The sequence below is a fragment of the Desmodus rotundus genome, chromosome 6, assembly GCF_022682495.2.
Source record: "Desmodus rotundus isolate HL8 chromosome 6, HLdesRot8A.1, whole genome shotgun sequence".
NCBI lineage: Eukaryota > Metazoa > Chordata > Mammalia > Chiroptera > Phyllostomidae > Desmodus > Desmodus rotundus.
The window spans coordinates 140660307-140678964 of record NC_071392.1 but is presented as its reverse complement, the minus strand read 5'-3'; the positions used below and the strand labels follow the sequence as shown (position 1 = coordinate 140678964).

At 48.7% G+C, this 18658-nt stretch overlaps 1 protein-coding gene across 6 annotated transcripts in view; it reads left to right on the top strand.

The window, feature by feature from the left end:
- The window catches only part of FAT2 (FAT atypical cadherin 2), a 72780-nt gene that overhangs the window by 46934 nt on the left and 7188 nt on the right, over positions 1–18658 (top strand). For 3 of the 6 annotated variants that reach the window (XM_024576736.4, XM_045184986.3, XM_045184987.3), the window contains exons 14-21: positions 567–950; positions 3085–3299; positions 4267–4404; positions 4996–5139; positions 5444–5641; positions 9235–10045; positions 12906–13051; positions 16714–17155. In XM_024576736.4, the coding sequence (XP_024432504.2) occupies positions 567–950; positions 3085–3299; positions 4267–4404; positions 4996–5139; positions 5444–5641; positions 9235–10045; positions 12906–13051; positions 16714–17155 (2478 nt within the window). Of the gene's footprint in view, positions 1–566; positions 951–3084; positions 3300–4266; positions 4405–4995; positions 5140–5443; positions 5642–9234; positions 10046–12905; positions 13052–16713 lie in introns of all 6 variants that reach the window. The other 3 variants (XR_006653491.2, XR_006653490.2, XM_053926971.1) reach the window with 2 other exon arrangements.

Below are 18658 nucleotides of genomic sequence, written 5' to 3'. Positions count from 1 at the left end.
GCCAGATCAGCATAGGATATGATAATAATGATGATAAAAATGGGATCAAAATACCCTCTTTTGTTTGACCCCAGCAAAGTAAACTCAAGACTTCCTAGAGGAAGTGAGTTTTAGCTTGACAATGACGGAGGTAAGAGATTTTGGATGCAGGGGTTCTAGGGAGAGCACATAGTGTAAACACAGCTAGTGGCTACAAGGCCCTGTACATGCTCAGTTAGCCAGTGCTTGCTCACCTCCAGAGACAGGAAGCTCCCTACTTCCTAGGCAGCCTCTTCCTTCCATGGTACCTCAGATAATTAGCAAGTGCTACCTGTTTTGAGCTGACCATCATCAGTCTGGTCTGCCCTCTGCAGCCACACCAATCACCTAGAACCTCGCCCATGATGGCCCCTCCAAGACTAGGAGGTGGTGACTATCTGCTTCAGCCCCAACCTCCCCTTTCGGGGTGGAGGAGCTCTAGTGTCTTCAGTCCCATGTTCCAATCCCACCACCCTTGTAGGACACATCCTCTCACCTTGTACCACTTTACCATTAACTCTTCAAACACCCTTGGTCTCCCCCCGCAGGCACCAACGCCCAGGTGGTTTACTCCCTGGCGGACTCTGCCGAAGGCCACTTCTCCATCGAAGCCACCACGGGCGTGATCCGGCTGGAGAAGCCCCTGCGGGTCAGGCCACAAGCTGCACTGCAGCTCACCGTCCGGGCCTCTGACCTGGGCACCCCGATCCCACTGTCCACACTGGGCACAGTCACAGTGTCCGTGGTGGGCCTCGAAGACTACCTGCCCCTGTTCCTGAACACAGAGCACAGCGTGCAGGTGCCTGAGGATGCCGCGCTGGGCACAGAGGTGCTGCAGCTGGCCACCCTCACCCGCCCGGGCTCTGAGAAGACCGGCTACCGCATGGTCAGCGGGAATGAGCAGGGGAGGTTTCGCCTGGATGCCCGCACAGGTGAGGGAGCGCCCGAGGCAGCGCCTAAGGCAGCCCCTGCCCCCAGTCTTGGGGAACTTGGATTCCTCACATATAGGGTGTATCTGCTACATGAACCTCTCCTGGGCCAACCTCCTCTGGCCCTTTCTTCACTCTGCATCTCTCCAAGTACCAGGTCCATTCTGCATCCTGGGGCCACCTTATGTGGGAAGCCCTCTTATCCCCCACCTCTCCACCCAGGACCCTAGGCAACCCACTCTCCTCCTACAGTTTGTAGCTTCAAAGTTTTAGCTCAGACCCAGCCCTAGGAGGCTGAGGCCACTCTCCATTCTTGGCTGCAGAGGTAGAAGTACTTACTGGAATGTGAGGCTTAAGCAGCCCAGGACAAGGCTGCCTGCTTCCCTCCTGGAGCCCTCCCCAAATATCCTGGCACCCCTGAGTTTCCCCTTATTCTAAGGAAGAGAGAGAACTAGGAGACTGTCCCTCCTCTTTGCTCCTAGCCACAGAAGAGTCTAAGTCAGACTCACAGAACCTCCTGGAAGGGCCCGAGAGGCTCCCCAGGTCAGACCAAGCCCTGGTGGAGTCTTCCCCACACCACCCTGGCAAGAAGGCCGTCTACCTCCCAAAGCAGCCACCTTATTGTTGAGCACTATTTTCTCAAAGTTTGTATTATGAAGACTTGGAACAAGTAACAAATAGAAACCAGCGTAAACTACCTGTTCCCATCACGCAGCTGCAGGAGTTGTGCACACAGACCAGGCTAGTTTCGTCTTCACCTGCCGCCCTCCCACGTCTTCCCACCACTGAGTCACTGTAAAGGGAACCCCAGACAGCGTATCGTTTTGTTCAGGAACGTTTCGGTGTGCGTCTCTAAATGATAAGACCTCCTTTAATAGACGCAGCCACAATGCCATTATCACACCCAAAAGATAATTCTTTAATTTATCTAATACCTAGCCAAATTATCTCATAAATGTCTTCTTGAAGTTGGTTTGTCTGTCAACATCCCCCAAATGCCCACATATTATTGCATTTGGTTTATATGCACCATCTTCAGTTTCTTTTAATCTCTAACATTTCCCTCCTCCTCTTGTCATTGATGTAATGAAAAACTTGGGTCATGTGTTAGTCAGAACTTTTTATATTTTGGATTGGCTACTTGTATCTTTATGATGTCATCATACAACATATCCCTCCATAATGTCTTATAAATGGCATTTGGATCAAAGGCCTTGGTCAAGGTCAAAGACCCGAGGTTCAGGCTCAGGTTTTTTAGTGACAACCCTTCGTAGACAATGTTGGGCTGTCCTTTGCACTGTGCCAGAGGGCTAACTGGTCCTTTTTCATTGGTGGTGGGCTTAGAGTTTGTCAGCCTGATTCACCCAACATAGAGTTCTTCATCAGCTCTTCTCCTAATGGCTTTCGCAGCCTTTGATGATTATTTCCTAGATATATTATTTCATTTGGAGCTGCAAAATGGTGATTTTTGTAATCCTATCATTCCTCACTTAATTACTAACTGGAATTCTCTTATAAAGACCGGTTTTCCTCCATTAACTATTTGGTTATCCAGGAATGGCAGAAAAAAACTTTTTTTTTCCAGTTTTCAGAATAATAAATCTATGCCCTAATAATTTGTTGAACAACTTTGGGTATTACAGAACTCTTTATAATTTAACTTCTGTCATTTACTGGCTGAATGAGCTTGGCAGGTCACTTCGATGTTGGGAGTCTCAGCTGACTCACCTACAAAATGAGAATCACTCTGTTATGCTCCACAGGGTTATTCTAGATCTAACACACATAGATTTAATATTACATATTTAATGAGGTATCAATGAGGTCTCAATGAAGTATTAATGAAATAAATGAGGAAAACACTGCAGTGGAGAACAATAATAAGGAAAATGAGAAGACGTGGAGGGACAGAGAAAGGTAATGAGGGAGGGTAAATAAAGAGGGAGATGAAGGAAGGGGTGGTGGAGAGATGACAAAGGAGATGACGAAGGAGATGAAGGAGGTGATGGAGGAGGTGATGGAGGGGATCTGTGTCTCCTAACCCTATTGAGCTGCCTCTCCTGGCGTTTGGCCCAAGGCCTCTCAGCCCTCTGCCATTGTGGTCCCAATGGTCTCAATGCTTCTCTTTTTTCTTCAGGGATCCTGTACGTCAACAGGAGCCTGGACTTTGAAACAAGCCCCAAGTACTTCCTGTCCATCGAGTGCAGCCGGAAAGGTTCTTCCTCCCTCAGTGACATGACCACAATCGTGGTCAATGTCACTGATACCAACGAACACCGACCCAGATTCCCCCAGGATCTGTACAGCACGAGGGTCTTCGAGAATGCCATCGTGGGTGACACGGTGCTCACAGTAAGGATCTGCAATTTTCCTGTTCGGGGGATGTGGCCCCTGTGTTGGGTTCTTACCTGTCTCTCCCCCAGTCAGCTATGAGCATGGATGAGTTTATCAATTAATACACTACAGACTTGACTCTGACTTGTAGCCATTCGGCCAAACTGTCTCTCATGACCAAATGTCTCAGGGACGTGTTTGATGAGATCCAGATCAAGTACTGACAGAGTGGGACATGGGAAAGGGCCTCGCAGGACAGGGAGTGTCATTGTGGGAGGGGAGGAAAAGAGGGGACAACAAATAACACTCTTTGCATTTACACATATAGTTGTCCCCAACCGCAGGGAATGAAATTCTGTATGGCCAAATTCAAGGTTCTCCACGAGCCTCCTTCATTCTGCCTTCTGGCCTTATCTCCTTCCCTCCCTGACCTGCACCCTGTTCTCCAACCACACAGGAAGACGTGCCTTTCCCCAAACACCCGCTGTACTTTCACACCCCTGGGCTCATATGGTTTCTCCTGCTTGGGATGCAGGCTCCCCTCCCAGAAGCCATCCTTATCCTTCAAGGCTTCACAAATCCCTTTTCAATCTCCCTAACTGGAATCTACCACTGTGTTTTCTATGCTGGTCAGCTTTCTAAAGCTGGTCTTACTTTGCCCCCAAAGTAGAATTATCCGTAAAATTATGTTAAGCTTTTTGTGGGCATATCCATTTTGCCACATTCCTCGCATCCTAGCACAGAACCTAGCACCCTATCAGTATGGGTCAATGAGTAAATGAATTAATGAATGGATAAATGAATGAACCACGGCATGCTGAAGTCCATACTAGGTTATAAATAATGAGATTTCTTTGGAGAGATGACTGTGGTCCATTTATTGGGGAGGGGACATATCTGCGCTCCCTATACTCCCAGGGGCCAAGATGCCATTCTGGTCGCTCTTGCCCCTCAATTCACCACCATAACCCCCCCTCTGCTGCAGGTGTCAGCTACTGATGAAGATGGACCCCTAAATAGTGCCATCACCTACAGCCTGGTAGGAGGGAACCAGCTCGGGCACTTTGCTATCCACCCCAAGAAGGGGGAGCTACAGGTGGCCAGGGCCTTGGATTGGGAACAGGTGAGCCATGTGGGAGGGGCCCAATTCGAGCTCATCAAAGCAGAATATAGCTCTGCTACAGGTCAGGAGAATGATTGGTAGTTAGCGTCTCTTGCTCACACTTCTCCAGACCCACCCCCACTTGTTTTCTCTGTGGTGTCTCTATGGCTTGTGAGGCCAGAGGCAGGAGAGGGACTGAGTGACCCTTAATTTTCACTGGAGGAGCTCAGGCCTGCTTCTCACCATTGACCAGGAATCATTAATTAGACCATTATAACACGTTATCATTCACCGAGCGCCTGCTCTGTGCCAGGACCTTTGCTAAGTGCTTTACATTCATTATGCCATTTGGTCCTTAAAAGACTCCTAGAACATGGTCCTAATATCATTGTCACAGAAGTTTTGTCACTTTCCCAAGGTCTCACAGCTAGTAAATGGTTGAACTGGAAATCAAACCGATTTCTGCCTGACTCCCAAACCTGGGCTCTAAAATGTCATGGTTGGGCAATGAGGGTAAGCGGAGGGGAGTGTTTCTTATTTTCCTGAAAATATTAGTGGGCAGAATTGAGGGGTCTCACTGCTAACTCTCCACTGGGTATCTTGCTGTACAAGACTTCTAGCTATTCCCTGAGGCTCCGAGCCACCGACAGCGGGCGCCCCCCACTGCATGAGGACGTAGACGTCGCCATCCAAGTTGTTGACATCAACGATAACCCACCGAGATTCTTCCAGCTCAACTACAGCACCTCTGTTCAGGTACGTTTGACCTTCCAAAGGCATCCTGAACCCATCGTCCCCTCACTGACCTTCTAGAGGAGGGTGCTCACCGCTGGTACCAGTCTACCCCAACAGTGGCTGTGACTAGTCTAGACTGACAAAGTCAGCAACTATCTCCCTGGCAGGCAGAATGAATGAATGACAGCTCAGGGCAGGGGGCAGGTATGGCCCAGGAACAGCCAGAGTGCCGAGGACTCATCTGAGAGAAGGGGATCCAGAAAGGTTTGAGATGAAGAACTGGGACTCATTTTGCAATTTGATTTTCTGTCACTTTCGGTCTCAGGAGAAATGCCCCATCGGCAGAAAAGTCCTGCAGCTGATCCTGAGTGACCCAGACTCCCCAGAGAATGGCCCCCCTTACTCCTTTCAAATCACCAAGGGGAACGACGGCTCTGCCTTCCGAGTGACCCCAGATGGATGGCTGGTGACCACCACGTACCTGAGCAGGAGAGTCCAGGAATGGTATCAGCTTCAGATCGAGGTAAGAACTCTGTTGGACCGGCAGTGGTGACCATGGGGACAGTGATGTGCTGGCAAAAGCACCACCAGTGCTTCAATGATTAGAAAAAAACAATGTCCAAACCTCCTACCATGAGCCAGGCACTGGCTGAACTTGCATTGTTGCATTAAATCCTCACAGCATGCTTTAGGGCAGGGACAGTTATCACCCCCACTTTGTAGATGTGAGAACTGGGGCGCTCAGGTTAAGTGACTGACTCAAAGTAATACTATTCTGCTAATGAGGAGCAGAGGTAGATTGCTTCAAACCCAAACTCTCTGACCCCAGAAACTGAGCTCTTACTTTCTGCCCTGTTCCCAGGCAGAACACGCTCCACCTGGCTCTGTCTCCTTGAGGCTGGTCAGGACAGCTCTCTGAGTTTCAGGTGTTGTTAAAGACCTACCCCCGAGAACTGGTGTGGGGTCAAGTGAGAGAACATACATCCACGTGTAGGGGATTATGGTGGTATTGTTATGGGTTGCATGAGAATTGCCCAGTGATGGTGGCCAAGATGATGGTCAAACCTTTCTCTCTCATTTCACTCCCTGCCAAATCCCTTCCCTAAATCTCAAGTCTAGTGGACCTCGCTAGTCTGTGAACTTCTCTGGGCTCAGGGTGCTGTATTCAGCCAGCCAGCTATTCATTCATTCATTCAGTCAGTCAGTCTTTCAATACATATTTACTGAGCACCTCTCACATACTGAACCCTATGCTAGCTTCTAGTAATAAAGCAGGGGAAAGACTGGAATGGTTCCTGCTCTCACAGACTTTTGATTCTAACTATAGAGATGACCCAATAAATAGATGAAAAAAAGTGACGAGAGGCTCTTAAGGCACAGGGGAGAGACATAGTCGAAGGATGGGTGCCCTCATGAAAAGGGGGCATTTTGAGCTGAGAATAGAGGAGCCAGCCATGTAAAAAAGTGGACAGGAGAGTGTCACAGGTGAGAAGAACGAGACAAGCCACAGTCCTGAGTTGGAAGAGAGCTGGCGGTGACCTGAGATGTGGCCAACAGGGTCAGAGCACAGTGAGCAGTGGTGGGAATAACCCTGGAGAGATGAGCGGGGCAGGCAGATCATGGAGGCCTCACAGCTTGAGTGACTGTATTTTTTGAGGCCCAAACTGTCATGCTCTTGAGAATGAGAGAGGCACTGAAAATAGTTAAGTGGCGATAACTGGTCCACAACAGATGAAAATCAGGATTGTCCTGGGCAAACAAGGAAGGATGGTCACTCTAAGTATAAGTTGTGGCAATGCTTTTGGATTCTAATCTAAGTGCACTGAGAAGTGGTGAAGGGTCTCAGAAAAGGAAATGACCCTTCTTGGGTCTCAGAGGCTCCTTTTTGAAGCTCTAGAAGGAGCAAATGAAGGGGCAAGAGTGTTTGAGGGATAATAACGAGAAGTCATCCTAACTGGAGACAGTCGTGCTGAGACCTTGACATGATGGTTAAGATGCAAGAAGTGGACAGATTTGGGAAAGTTCTGCATGGACATAAACATGAGTGGTGATGTACTGAATATGAGGAAAGAGAGAGAAGAATCAGGGGTGAGCCCCACGTTCCTGGCTCCAGTGAAGACTGGGTGGTTGGGCCATTTATGAGACTGGAGAGACGGAGGCAGGGATGGGAGAAGTACACGTCTGCAGGGCAAAATGAGGGCTCTGTTTTGCACATGTTACTTTTCAGGTGTCCATGAGACATCCAAGTGGAGGTGTGTAATAGGTAGTTGGAACTGGGAGTCTGTAGATTAGAGGACAGATGTGGGCTAATGTAAAGGATGCTCAAAGCCAAAGGCATGGATGTTATTGCCTAGGGAGAGACTAGAGAGAACAGCTTCCTGACCTCTGTATCCTGGCCCAGACAATCCCTCAGAAACTATTGGCAGCATCACCATTTCTTTGATTTGTCCTGCAATTCCACTCCTGTTCAGTGGGAGGCACTATAAGCCAGCAAAGAAACAGGCTATGGACACAGGTAGGCTGTTCATTTGCTGCTCTGGCCTTACCCGCTGTGTGACTTTGGGCAAGTTACTTTACCCCTCTGAGCCTCAGTTATATATTTTGTAAAATGAGAGACTTCACAGCTCTTGTCTCATAAGAAAGACAAACTGATCATGCATTTAAAGTACACAGTTTGTACTCTGTTAATGGTAGTTCTACATTATACTTAGTAGTAGTAATAATTATTATTGTTGCTATTGATATTCATCGGTGCCATTGTGCACAGTTCCCAGCAGCAGGTGTAATTTTACAGCCTGCTCACTCACTCCAAGCTGTGGGATGCACGTGAACAAGGTATTACTACAGGGAAAATTGGAGACCCTTGTTGACAATCGGTAAAGCGATAACGTCACTGAGGAGAGGAAGAAAAACTCCATCCTTGCTATCTGGGCAGAAAGTTGCAGGGACAGTTTGGTAAAATGTGAAAGAAAAATTAATTGTTTTAAATCCTTGCCTGAGGACATGCTTACTGATTTTAGAGAGGGAAGGGAGGGAGAGAAAGAGGGAGAGAAACATTGACATGAGAGAAAAACATTGGTTGGTTGCCTTCTCGTATGTGCCCTGACAAGGGACCAAACCCACAACCTTTTGGGTTACAGGACAATGCTCCAACCAACTGAGCCACACCGCCCAGGGCAGAAAATGAAATTTTTATTTACATTATCTCCCTTGCATTTAAATGAGATCATGTCACTGCCTGGCGTAAAACCATCAATGGCTTTTCATGGCTCTGACATAAAATGTCACCTTTGCTCTTCTGCCCTCACCTCCAGTCCTCTGCCCTGCCCCCGGCAACAGTGGCCCCTTTCTGTTTTATTTTAAGGACACCACATTCTTTCCTCCCACGCCCCCCCCTCCCCCGCAGCTGTTCCCTGTCTGTCACCTCTTGTCCTCACCTCTTCTCATCCCTCAGGACTCAGCCCAAGTGCTCCCTCCCCCAAGACACCTTCTCTCCCACCTGATCTAAGTTACCTCTTTCCATCTTCTATGTCTCCATGACTTTGCTCCATTTATTCCCTCCATACCACTTTATCCAAGTCTGACGTCCTCCGGTTTATTTAGCAACTTAGTGTCTCTTTTTCCCTGATCACAGTGGAGGGCCTGGCCCATAGGAAGCACTCAACAAATATTTGTTAGCTGAGCTGAAGGAGAACCCAACCCCAAGCCCAAACCCGAGCCCAATGACAGTGTAGAGGGGAATCCCAAAGAGAACCTCCTGAGGCTGACAGGGGCCCTGAAGGACACACGCTGGAGTCACTAGGAGACCTTAGATGACCACTTAAATAAAGAGGGAATGAGAGAAGTTCAAGAGGAAGGAGGCCAGATCATGTCTGGAGGGACTGACTTAGGGAGAGGCTCAGAGATGTCGAATGAGGAAGTGGAGCCCGGTTTTACTGTGTGGTGCGCATGTGACTCCCTCCACGAAACCTTCGGTACTTTTGGAGTTATTATCTCGTCTCTCAAATGTGACAACATGCTGAGCCTGCTCTCAAGTAGAGAGACGTGATTCCCCAAGGAGGCCAGCCTTGTCTGGGCCACAGTCCCATGGTAACGCAGTGCCTCTCTTGTCCACAGGTGTCAGACAGCGGCGTCCCTCCCCTTTCGTCTTCCACGTCTGTCAGAGTCCATGTCACGGAGCAGAGCCACTACCCACCCTCCACCCTCCCACTGGAGATCTTCATCACTATCGGGGAGCAGGAGTTCCAGGGTGGCATGGTGGGCAAAATCCATGCCACAGACCGGGACCCGCAGGACACGCTGACCTACAGCTTGGCGGGAGAGGAGACCCTGCGCAGGCGCTTCTCAGTGGGCACGTCTGACGGCACGATCATCGCTGCCCAGGGACTGCCTCGAGGCCACTACGCGTTCACTGTCACAGTCAGCGATGGCACCTTCACAACCACTGCGGGGGTCCACGTCCATGTGTGGCACGTGGGGCCGCAGGCCCTGCAGCAGAGCATGTGGATGGGCTTCCACCAGCTCACCCCGGAGGAGCTGGTGAGTGACCACTGGCGGAACCTGCAGAGGTTCCTCAGCAACAAGCTGGACATCAAACGAGCCAACATTCACCTGGCCAGCCTTCAGCCTGCAGAGGCCACAGCGGGGGTGGATGTGCTTCTGGTCTTTGAGGGGCATTCCGGGACCTTCCACAAGCTGCAGGAGCTGGCAACCATCATCACTCACTCGGCCAAGGAGATGGAGCACTCAGTGGGAATTCAGATGAGGTCAGCCATGCCTGTGGTGCCCTGCCAGGGGCCAGGCTGCCAGGGTCAAATCTGCCAAGAGACAGTGCACCTGGACCCCAGGGTCGGGCCCACGTACAGCACAGCCAGGCTCAGCATCCTAACCCCACGGCACCGCCTGGAGAGGAGCTGCTCCTGCAATGGTGAGGAATGGGCCTCCCCAGGGCAGCCAGCATGGTGGGCTTGACCCACTTGACTCCAGGGATGGAGGTCCCAGGGGGGGGTCTGCAGGGTAGTGAGAGGGAAGTTTCAACAGGGCTAAAGGCCAGGGACCACCACCATGAGGTTAGTGAGGCCTCACAAAATCTAGTCACAGAATAGCACCCTATTCCTGGCCACTTTTTGGAATTGTGAAAATAATGGTAAGAATACAAGAGGCAGTTTAGCATCATGGCTAAGAGTACAGATTCTGGCATCAAGCTGCCTGGGTTCAAATCTCAGCTCTGCCACTTGCTAGCCACGTGACCTCAGGGAACACACTTAACCTCTGTGTGCCTTTGAGCTGTTGTAGGGATTAAACGAGCATTAAATATCAAGTGCTTGCTTAGAAGAGTGCCTGATACAGGAAGTGGCCAATGAACAGTAGTTCCTACCACTGCCACTATATTGCTGTAGCCTGGTGGATATCATTTGAAGGTCTAGACTAGATGGCTCGTGTTCAAGCCCCAGCTCTATCACCTATTAGCTGTGTAACCTTGGGGGTTTTGTGAAATCCTCTGAGCCTTAGTTTCTCATCCATAAAATAATGGAAGTATTATCATCTGCCTCCGTGAGTTGGTTGAGGAGTAAGTTACTTACTGGATATAAAAGCCCTTTACCCCCTGGCTGGCCCGTAATAAGCAACCCATCAATGGTGGCTGTCATTCACAGGGTAGCAGTTATTGCTATGAGGACTCTGCTTGTACCAGGCTCTGTGTGTATGTTACCTAAACTCTTGGTCACCGCAACCCTACGAAGCAGGGCGATAGCTCCATCTACAGCTGAAACTGAAATGTGGGGATTACATTATATTGGTTTGCCTGAAACTGTACAGCCTCCCAGGCTAGTTATTCAAATATCTGTGCATCCCGCTCTAAAGCCTGAGCTCTCTGCCCATCTCTTTAGAAACTCAGTTTTCTGACAGGATTCACTCCAGTGGCCCTGTCATTGAAGCCAATGCACATGGGCATTGGCAAAAAGAGAATGACTTTCTTTGGCTCATCATCGCCCCCTGCCTGGCATGCCTTCCACTCTGGGTCCGCAGGTCTGCATTAGGGAAATTCTCAGATTTGCAGATTTTCTCTGGGCCTATTGTGTTTCAGCTGGGTGAGCTACTTTGGGTGGGAGCTTCCCTTCTTGTGTCTCTTGCCCCCGGGTGGGTTGCAGGGGAAGCTGTGATGGCTGAAGGTTTGTTCTTGACCATCTGGCATCAGACAATAGATCCTAAAATTAAAGATTGTGCAAGTCACCCAGGGAGTGTGTTTTTAAAGAGACCTGCTCCTGGGTGTCACCTCCAGAGTTTTTTATTTAGAAAGTCTTGGGCAAGGCCTGGAATTGGCAGTTTTAACCAGCACCTTAGTCAATTCTGAAGCAGGTGGTCCAAGGGCGGCACTTTAAGAAATACTAGATGGACTGGCTCACAGACCACCAGAATCACTTGGAAAGAAGTCTGTTCGCTTTTTAACTTTAGGGGACTATGACATGTAGAAATATCTGCGTGTCATAAGTACACAGCTCAACAAGCTTCCACAAACCAAGTATGTCGGTGTAACCAGAACCAGAACCTAGATCAGGGATCAGAACATGACCAGCATCTCCGACACCTCCCCTGGCCTCTCTTCCAATCCCTGCACCCATCCTGGGGAGCGTTCTAACATACAGATTCCCACGTGCCCCCAGAACTACTGGTCACACTCTCTGAGGGGAGAGCCTGACATTCTGTATTTTTGAAGACTCTCCAGGTGATGCCGATATTCAGCCAGGTTTGGGAATTCCTCATCTAGATCACCTTCAAGGTCCCATCCAGTAATGAGCTACTACAAGGGAATGGCCAGGGTCAGAGAAGATTAGACCTTTGGGAAGACAGCCTCTTAGGATTTTATAATCCCGCATGCCTCAGGCTTTCTGGTTCTTCCTTCTTCTATTTCAGCCTTCAACAATTCCTAGGTCTCCCGGCCTGTACCTCTAATCCTTCCCCCTACCCCACAACTCTAAGCTTATTCACAGGAATTTAAAATCTGAACTCACTTGTAGGGAGGGTGGATTTTTTAAAATCTCAGGAGGGCAGTGCTTCATATAACACAGCATTTCCCAAAGGGGGGTTCCACAGAATGCTTTTTGCAAGGACTATGCATAGGTGGTCCACATAAGGGGGTCCCGTGGTCATATAAACTTGAGAAACTCAGTGTAGGTGAAGTTCCAGACTCCTTATGCAACTGTGCCCCAGAAGTTCTGCAGGGGCTGGAGCGTGAGGGACTTCTCGGAAGTTTTGGCCACTCGATCTATCCCGTCCTTTATCACAGAGTGTCTCTTGGTCCCTCGGTAGAGTGTTATTTGGAAAGTGCTTACTCCAAATTGTTACACTCCTAATAATGGAGATATCTTGAGGCAAAATAACCCCTTGGGGTGTTCCTGAAATCACATACATACGCAAAATCCTCTCCAATTCTACTTCCTTCTTCCCAAGGGAGGTCAGAAATAACATGGAAACAATGTAGGACAGAAATTTTGATTTTCATACCCTTGATTGATTACATTTCTGGCTTGGTTCCTGCATTCTTAATGGTGTGAGTCATAGTTTCTGACCCAGGCTGGGACCAAGGCAGGGGTCCCTGGAGCCAAAGGAGGGTGATGGCCCCTGTCTAGCTGTATGACCTTGGATAAGTGACCCCCCAGCAATGTTTCTTCATCTATAAAATGAGCAATGCCTCTGCTGGCCATCCAAGAGTTGAATGAGACAGTCATTTGGAGGGCTCTGTGGGGACCGTTTCACATGGAGGTGACACCGCTGGTTGTTTTTCACAGGTACTGCCGCAAGGTTCAGCGGTCAGAGCTTCGGGCGGTACAGTCCCCCAGGGACTCAGAACTGGCACATCCGTTTCCACTTGAAAACACTCCAGTCACAGGCCGTTGTCCTGTTCAGCAATGGGACAGTGCATATCTCCCTGAAGGTAAGGCCCTGCCAGCTGAGACACTTCATGAGAGCGAGCCAGGCTGGGAAGGTGGGGGCAACATGAGCATGGCCAAGAAGGCTGATTTCTGCAGAGAAATCCTGGCATGGTTTTCAGGGATGCTGGGTCTTGACTCTTGGGTCCAGACACGAGGCCTTCCAGTCACGGTGGCCAAAGCATCTCACCTAAAGATATATGTCCAAGTACAACAGCAGAGGTCAGGCTGTCCTATGAGATAAGAGAGTATCTGAAGACAGGAAGACAGAAGGGTGGGGCCACCTAGCCCTAGGGCTTTTATCACTTTTGCTGAGTAATAGAACAGTGTTTCCAAAAAGGGGGAAGCTGGCTACCAGCGGGGTGCTCCAGGTGACGAACCCAGCATTGCGTTACATGGAAGAAAAAGGAATTTCCTTTCTAATGGTCTTTCAATCCTTCTGATTATGTCGTTTAGAAAGTCTCAGTTTACCCTCCTGATGTTAACACCTCTGGCACCCCTGTCAATCTCCCACTTTGACAAAGAGAAACAGACTGGCTAGAATTTAATTCAGTCAATAAATATTTATTGAGCATCTACTAAGTGACAGACACGGTTCTAGGTGTTTGGGTCTCATCAGTGAATAAGGCAAAACCCCCTCTTACTTTCATCCTACAGGGAAGACTGACAATAACCATAATAAACCAGGAAATTATAGAGTTTGTCCGAGTGTGACAAGTACTTTGGGTTAAAAGGAAAAGATAAAGGTTAAGGGAAATCAGGAGTCTGGGGAGCTGCAATTTTAAATAAGGTGGTCAGGGAAGGCTTTGTTGAGGTGATAATTGAGTAATAATTCGAAGTGGGTAAGGGAGTTAGCTTAGATATCTGTAGGTAGAGGGAATAGTAATTGGCAGAAGACCTTAGCATACTTAAGGAACAACCCAGAGGACTGTTTGACTTGACTGAAGTGAGCAAAGCGGACAATAGTGGTAGGAGTCAAGGGCAGAGATGTAATGAAATGGGCCCAGATCAATAAAGGTCTCATGGGCCATTTAAGGACTTTGGCTTTTATCCTGAACAAAATGGAAGGCATCAGAAGGTTTTGAGCGGAGAATTAACATATGCAAAAAGGGTCCTTGTGGCTACTGTGCTAATAATAGGCTTGGAAGAACAAAGACAGAAGCAGAGAGACCCAGTCAAAAAGCAACAATTCAGGTGAGAGATGACCGCAATTTAGATCCGGGTAATGACAGTGGAACTAGGAAGAAGAGGTCAGATTCTGAATAGATTTTTGAAGGTAAGGCCAACCACCAGGATTTCCTGGTCAATTGAATGAGGACTGGGAGAAAAAACAAGGAGTAAGATTTTTGGCCTGAACAACTAGAAGGGATGAAGTTGCCACCAAGAGACCTGGGGAAGAATATGAGTAAAGCAGGTTTGGGGGGGAAGATCTGGAGCTTGGTTTTGGACATGTAAGTTTGAAATGCCTATTAGACCTCTGAGTGGAGCTGGATAAATCAGTCTAGTGTTTGTGAGAAAGGCCTGGGCTGAGATGGGGATCACCAAGGAGTACAGATGAGTAAGTGAGCAGACCAAGTAGTCATCCTGGAGACATTCAAACAATGAGGTGTCGGGGGAAGAGGAGGATCCAACACTGGAGACTGAAAAGGAGTAGCCAGTGATGGTGGAGGAAAAACAAGAGAGTATTGTATCCGGGAAGCCAAACGAAGAACATGTATTAAGAAGGAAGGAGTGAGTGATCAGCTGGGCGATGTGCTGCTGAGAAGTCAACTAAGATGGGAAGTGATATGAACCACTGGATCTAGCAACAGAGGTCACTGAATACCCTGACACCAGTGGTTTCAGTGTTGTGGTGGGTGGGGGTGGGATTTTGCTGCTAAGGGAAGCAAAGAAAAAAAGAAGTGATATTGGGCAAGAGAAGTGGGTTCGAGTCAACTTAAAAAAAATAATATTACAGCAATAATGTTTGTATGACAATTGGGAGGATCCAGCAGAGAATGAACAAAGATGCAGGAGAGAGGAGAGCCGGTGGCGTCTTATCCTTGAGGAAATAAGTTGTGGGGCGGGGAATCTAGCACATGAATGGAGAGATTGGCTTTCACCAAGGTGGACAGTGGTGACTGTGAGAGTGCCCGCAAGTTCCCATCTGATTGCTGAGAGCGAGAATGGGGAGGGAGGCATTCAGGGTCTGGGAGAGGAAATGGACTAAGGAAGATGGAACGATTGTTGAGCAGCGTGAAGGGCTCACTTGAGACTCAAGGTCATGAAACTAAAGGGAGGCCCGTGAGTAAGGCTGTGTGTTTCTCCACAGCCGTGTTGGCTCCAGGATGCTCAGAATAGCGGGAGGGTTGAGTCTTACCAGATTTGTGTGTTTGCCAGGAGAGTTCGACCAAGTGAGAGAGGGATGGGAACTTGGCTATGGAACTTAAGCTGGATAAGGAGAGCAGGGAGGACACTGCTGAGCAGGCGAGAGACAGTGAAAAGGTGGTGGGATCCATGGATTGGGGTCCTGGGTAAAGTCAAAGGAGTTAAGGACAATGAGTTGAGTTGTACTTATTTTTGCTGTTCTATTTTTCTATTTACTGGATAATTGCAAGCTTTCTTTAAAGTAAATAATGATATAGGTAGTACCGAATCAGGGTAAAAATCAGGAAGGGGGTGTACAAATGGCTGACTCCTGAACACACCGCATTGTATTGTCAGATTGCACCCAGAGAAAGCGCTACCTAGCCTGTAGCCAGAAAAAGGTCTGACCACAAGCTGCCCCACTTCTTAGGGTGAGGAGAACTAAAATGTTTTAACCCAATGGTTCGCAGACATTTTGATTTCGGGACTTTTTTTTACTCCTTAAAAATGCCTGAAGATCCTAAGGAAGTTCTGTTTATATGGGTTATATGTAGTTATCGACATTTTCAATATTAGAAATTAAAACTGACAAATGTTAAAATATTTATTTGTTAATTCATTTAAAAATAAGAAAGCCATGACATGGTCACATAAAACCATATTTTATGAAAAATAATTACATTTTCCAAAATAAAAAAAAGAGGCTTTACATTTTTAAAAATCTCTCGGATGTCTGGCCTAATAGAAGACGGCTGGCTCTTCATATCCACCTCTGCCTTCGTCTGTTGTGATAAGTCACCACTGCATGCATATGAGAGGATGAGAGTAGAAAAGGCAAATAATGTCTTAGGTCTATTATGAAAATAGTTTCCCCTTGGACATCCCCTGAGTAGATCTTGGAGACCTACTCTAAGAACTGCTGAACTGTTGAATACGGGAGTGGCAATGAGAGGGAAGTTTTGGCATCCTTCAAGGCCAATGTTCAGGAATGTAGAACATGGGAGAGGCTTGTGAAGAAGAATCCAAAAGACAGCAAGGCATCTCTGGGCCTGTTTCCTCATCTGTGAAATGCAGAGGTCATCCCTGCCCAGACCATCCCACGGAGTGTAGTGAGGGCCAAATAAAACCATAGACAGAAGAGCACTTTGAAGGCTTTTATTCTCTACAAACACACTACCTAAAAGAGCCTTGAAAATCACCAAACACTACCCCTCCCACCCATGGAAACACAACCCACATTCTTCCCACTGGCAGCCTGAGAGCAGGGCTTTTTATGAGGACTTCTTGGCTGTGCTGATGGCCGTCTGGGTTTTCTTTGCAGCTGGTCGATGGAGCGCTCCAGCTGGAATACCGCTGCCCTGGTGGTTTCTCTGCAAATCTTTCCTCCTCGCTCCACGTGAATGACCAAGAGTGGCACTCCGTTCTGGTGAAGGAGACGGACACCTCCATTCTCCTGTTGGTTGACAGCTCAGGCAACGGCTCCCTTGTGCTCCCAGAGAACTGCCAGGGTCTGAGGCCTGAAAGAGACCTCTTTCTAGGCGGCCTTGTCCTCTCTCATTCTCCCGCAAACGTCTCCCAGGGCTTCGAAGGCTGCCTGGACGCAGTCACAATCAATGGACAGGCACTGGAGCTGCTGGCCCGTGGCAAGGAGGCGGCAGGCTTGCTGGAGAGGCAGGCCCTCACCCAGTGCTGCCTCCACAGTGGAGACTGCAGCCAGAGCCCGTGTCTCAATGGTGGGACATGCCTACTGACTCAAGGGACAGGTAGGGGCTCAGGGCTGACACCAAGGCTTATCTCAGGAGGCTCTTCAGAGGACCCTGGCATGTTGGACTAGCAATTATATATCACTATAGAGTTTACGAAGCATATTCTTTCATCACAGCCCCAAGAGGCAGGGAGGAGGGGAGGGAAGGAAGAAAGCCATTGATAGCTCCATTCTACAGCTCAGGAAACTGCCGGGCTATGTAAGGGAAGCCCAGAGAGGTAAAGGAGCTTGCCCTGGTCACAGGGCAGTTAAGTGAGAGAGGCATGCTCTGGCTCCAGATCTCAGAAAAACACTCTGCTCCTTGATTCCAGATGTCCCTCTCTTTTCCTTTCTGCCTGGAGTGTAACAGGATGAGATCTGCCAGGTCTATACTAGCGAAGCCAGGAGTCTTAATTCTCACTCACTAAGTCTTTCTTTCTACTTTTTTTTTTGGAAGGAGGAAGGGTGTGGATGGGGACCTCTGGTGTAGACGGTTGCACTCCTCACGAATTTCAGTGTCATCACTACCCTGTCCTCACTCTGACCCAAGCCCCTGTCATCTCTCCCCTTCCACTACACCAGCCACCTCCCTTCCCCTGCTTCTCTCCCTCCACCTGCCTCTTCTGGGAGGGCACTTTATATTAAAAGACTGGTCTTTATATAGTGCAGATCTGAGAACGTCACTTTTCTGCATGGAACCTTGCAGTGTTTTCCCCATTGTTCAGATAGGGCCCCAATTCCTGATTCCTGCACATGGCTCATACCCCTGATGCCCGGCCCTTCCCCTCTCCTGGCCTGCAGCTCCCACTCCCCCCTTTTCCAGCAGGTTCGCTCACCCTGGCCTCATTTTCATTCCTGGGACTCACCACACCCTTTCCTCTAAGACTTTACAGGTGTTCTCTCCTCTGCCTGAAACACCTTCCTCTTTGCCCCTCTATCTTTTTGTCTGACTAACGTTCACTTCAAGTCTCAGCAGAAATAGTGTCTGCTCCAGGAAACCTCCCCCAACACTTCCTTCCAATAAAACTAATTTTCATGATAATCACTAATACACTGCTATTATATATAACTGTCTAGGTCCAAACCCCAATATTGCCACTTACTAAGCTGCACGGCCTTAAGCAAATGTCATATACTCTCTGTGCTTCATTTCCTCACCTGCCATCAACTTGTATCTGTCCCCTGATGAGGATGATAACAGTAAAAGATCTCGGAGTTGTCACGAGGCTCCAATAAGCTCCTCCGTGAAGAGTCTCACTTAGAGTAAGTGTTGTCTGGGTAAATGAGGAGGACATGCATTACCCTTTAGATGCCTGTTGTCTGCAGGACTGGAAGTTGTTTGAGGGCTGGGATCCAGTCTTTGTCCAGTAGGGCACCAGTGCCTAACTGGTGTTTGGCACTAGGTAAATAAATGTGAACACATGCATCTGCACGCGTGCTGACGCCTCCCCTCTGTCCCGGAGCGCCTCTCAGCCCGGACTGCCTGACTGCGAGGCCAGTGCACGCTCTCACTCCCTTCTCT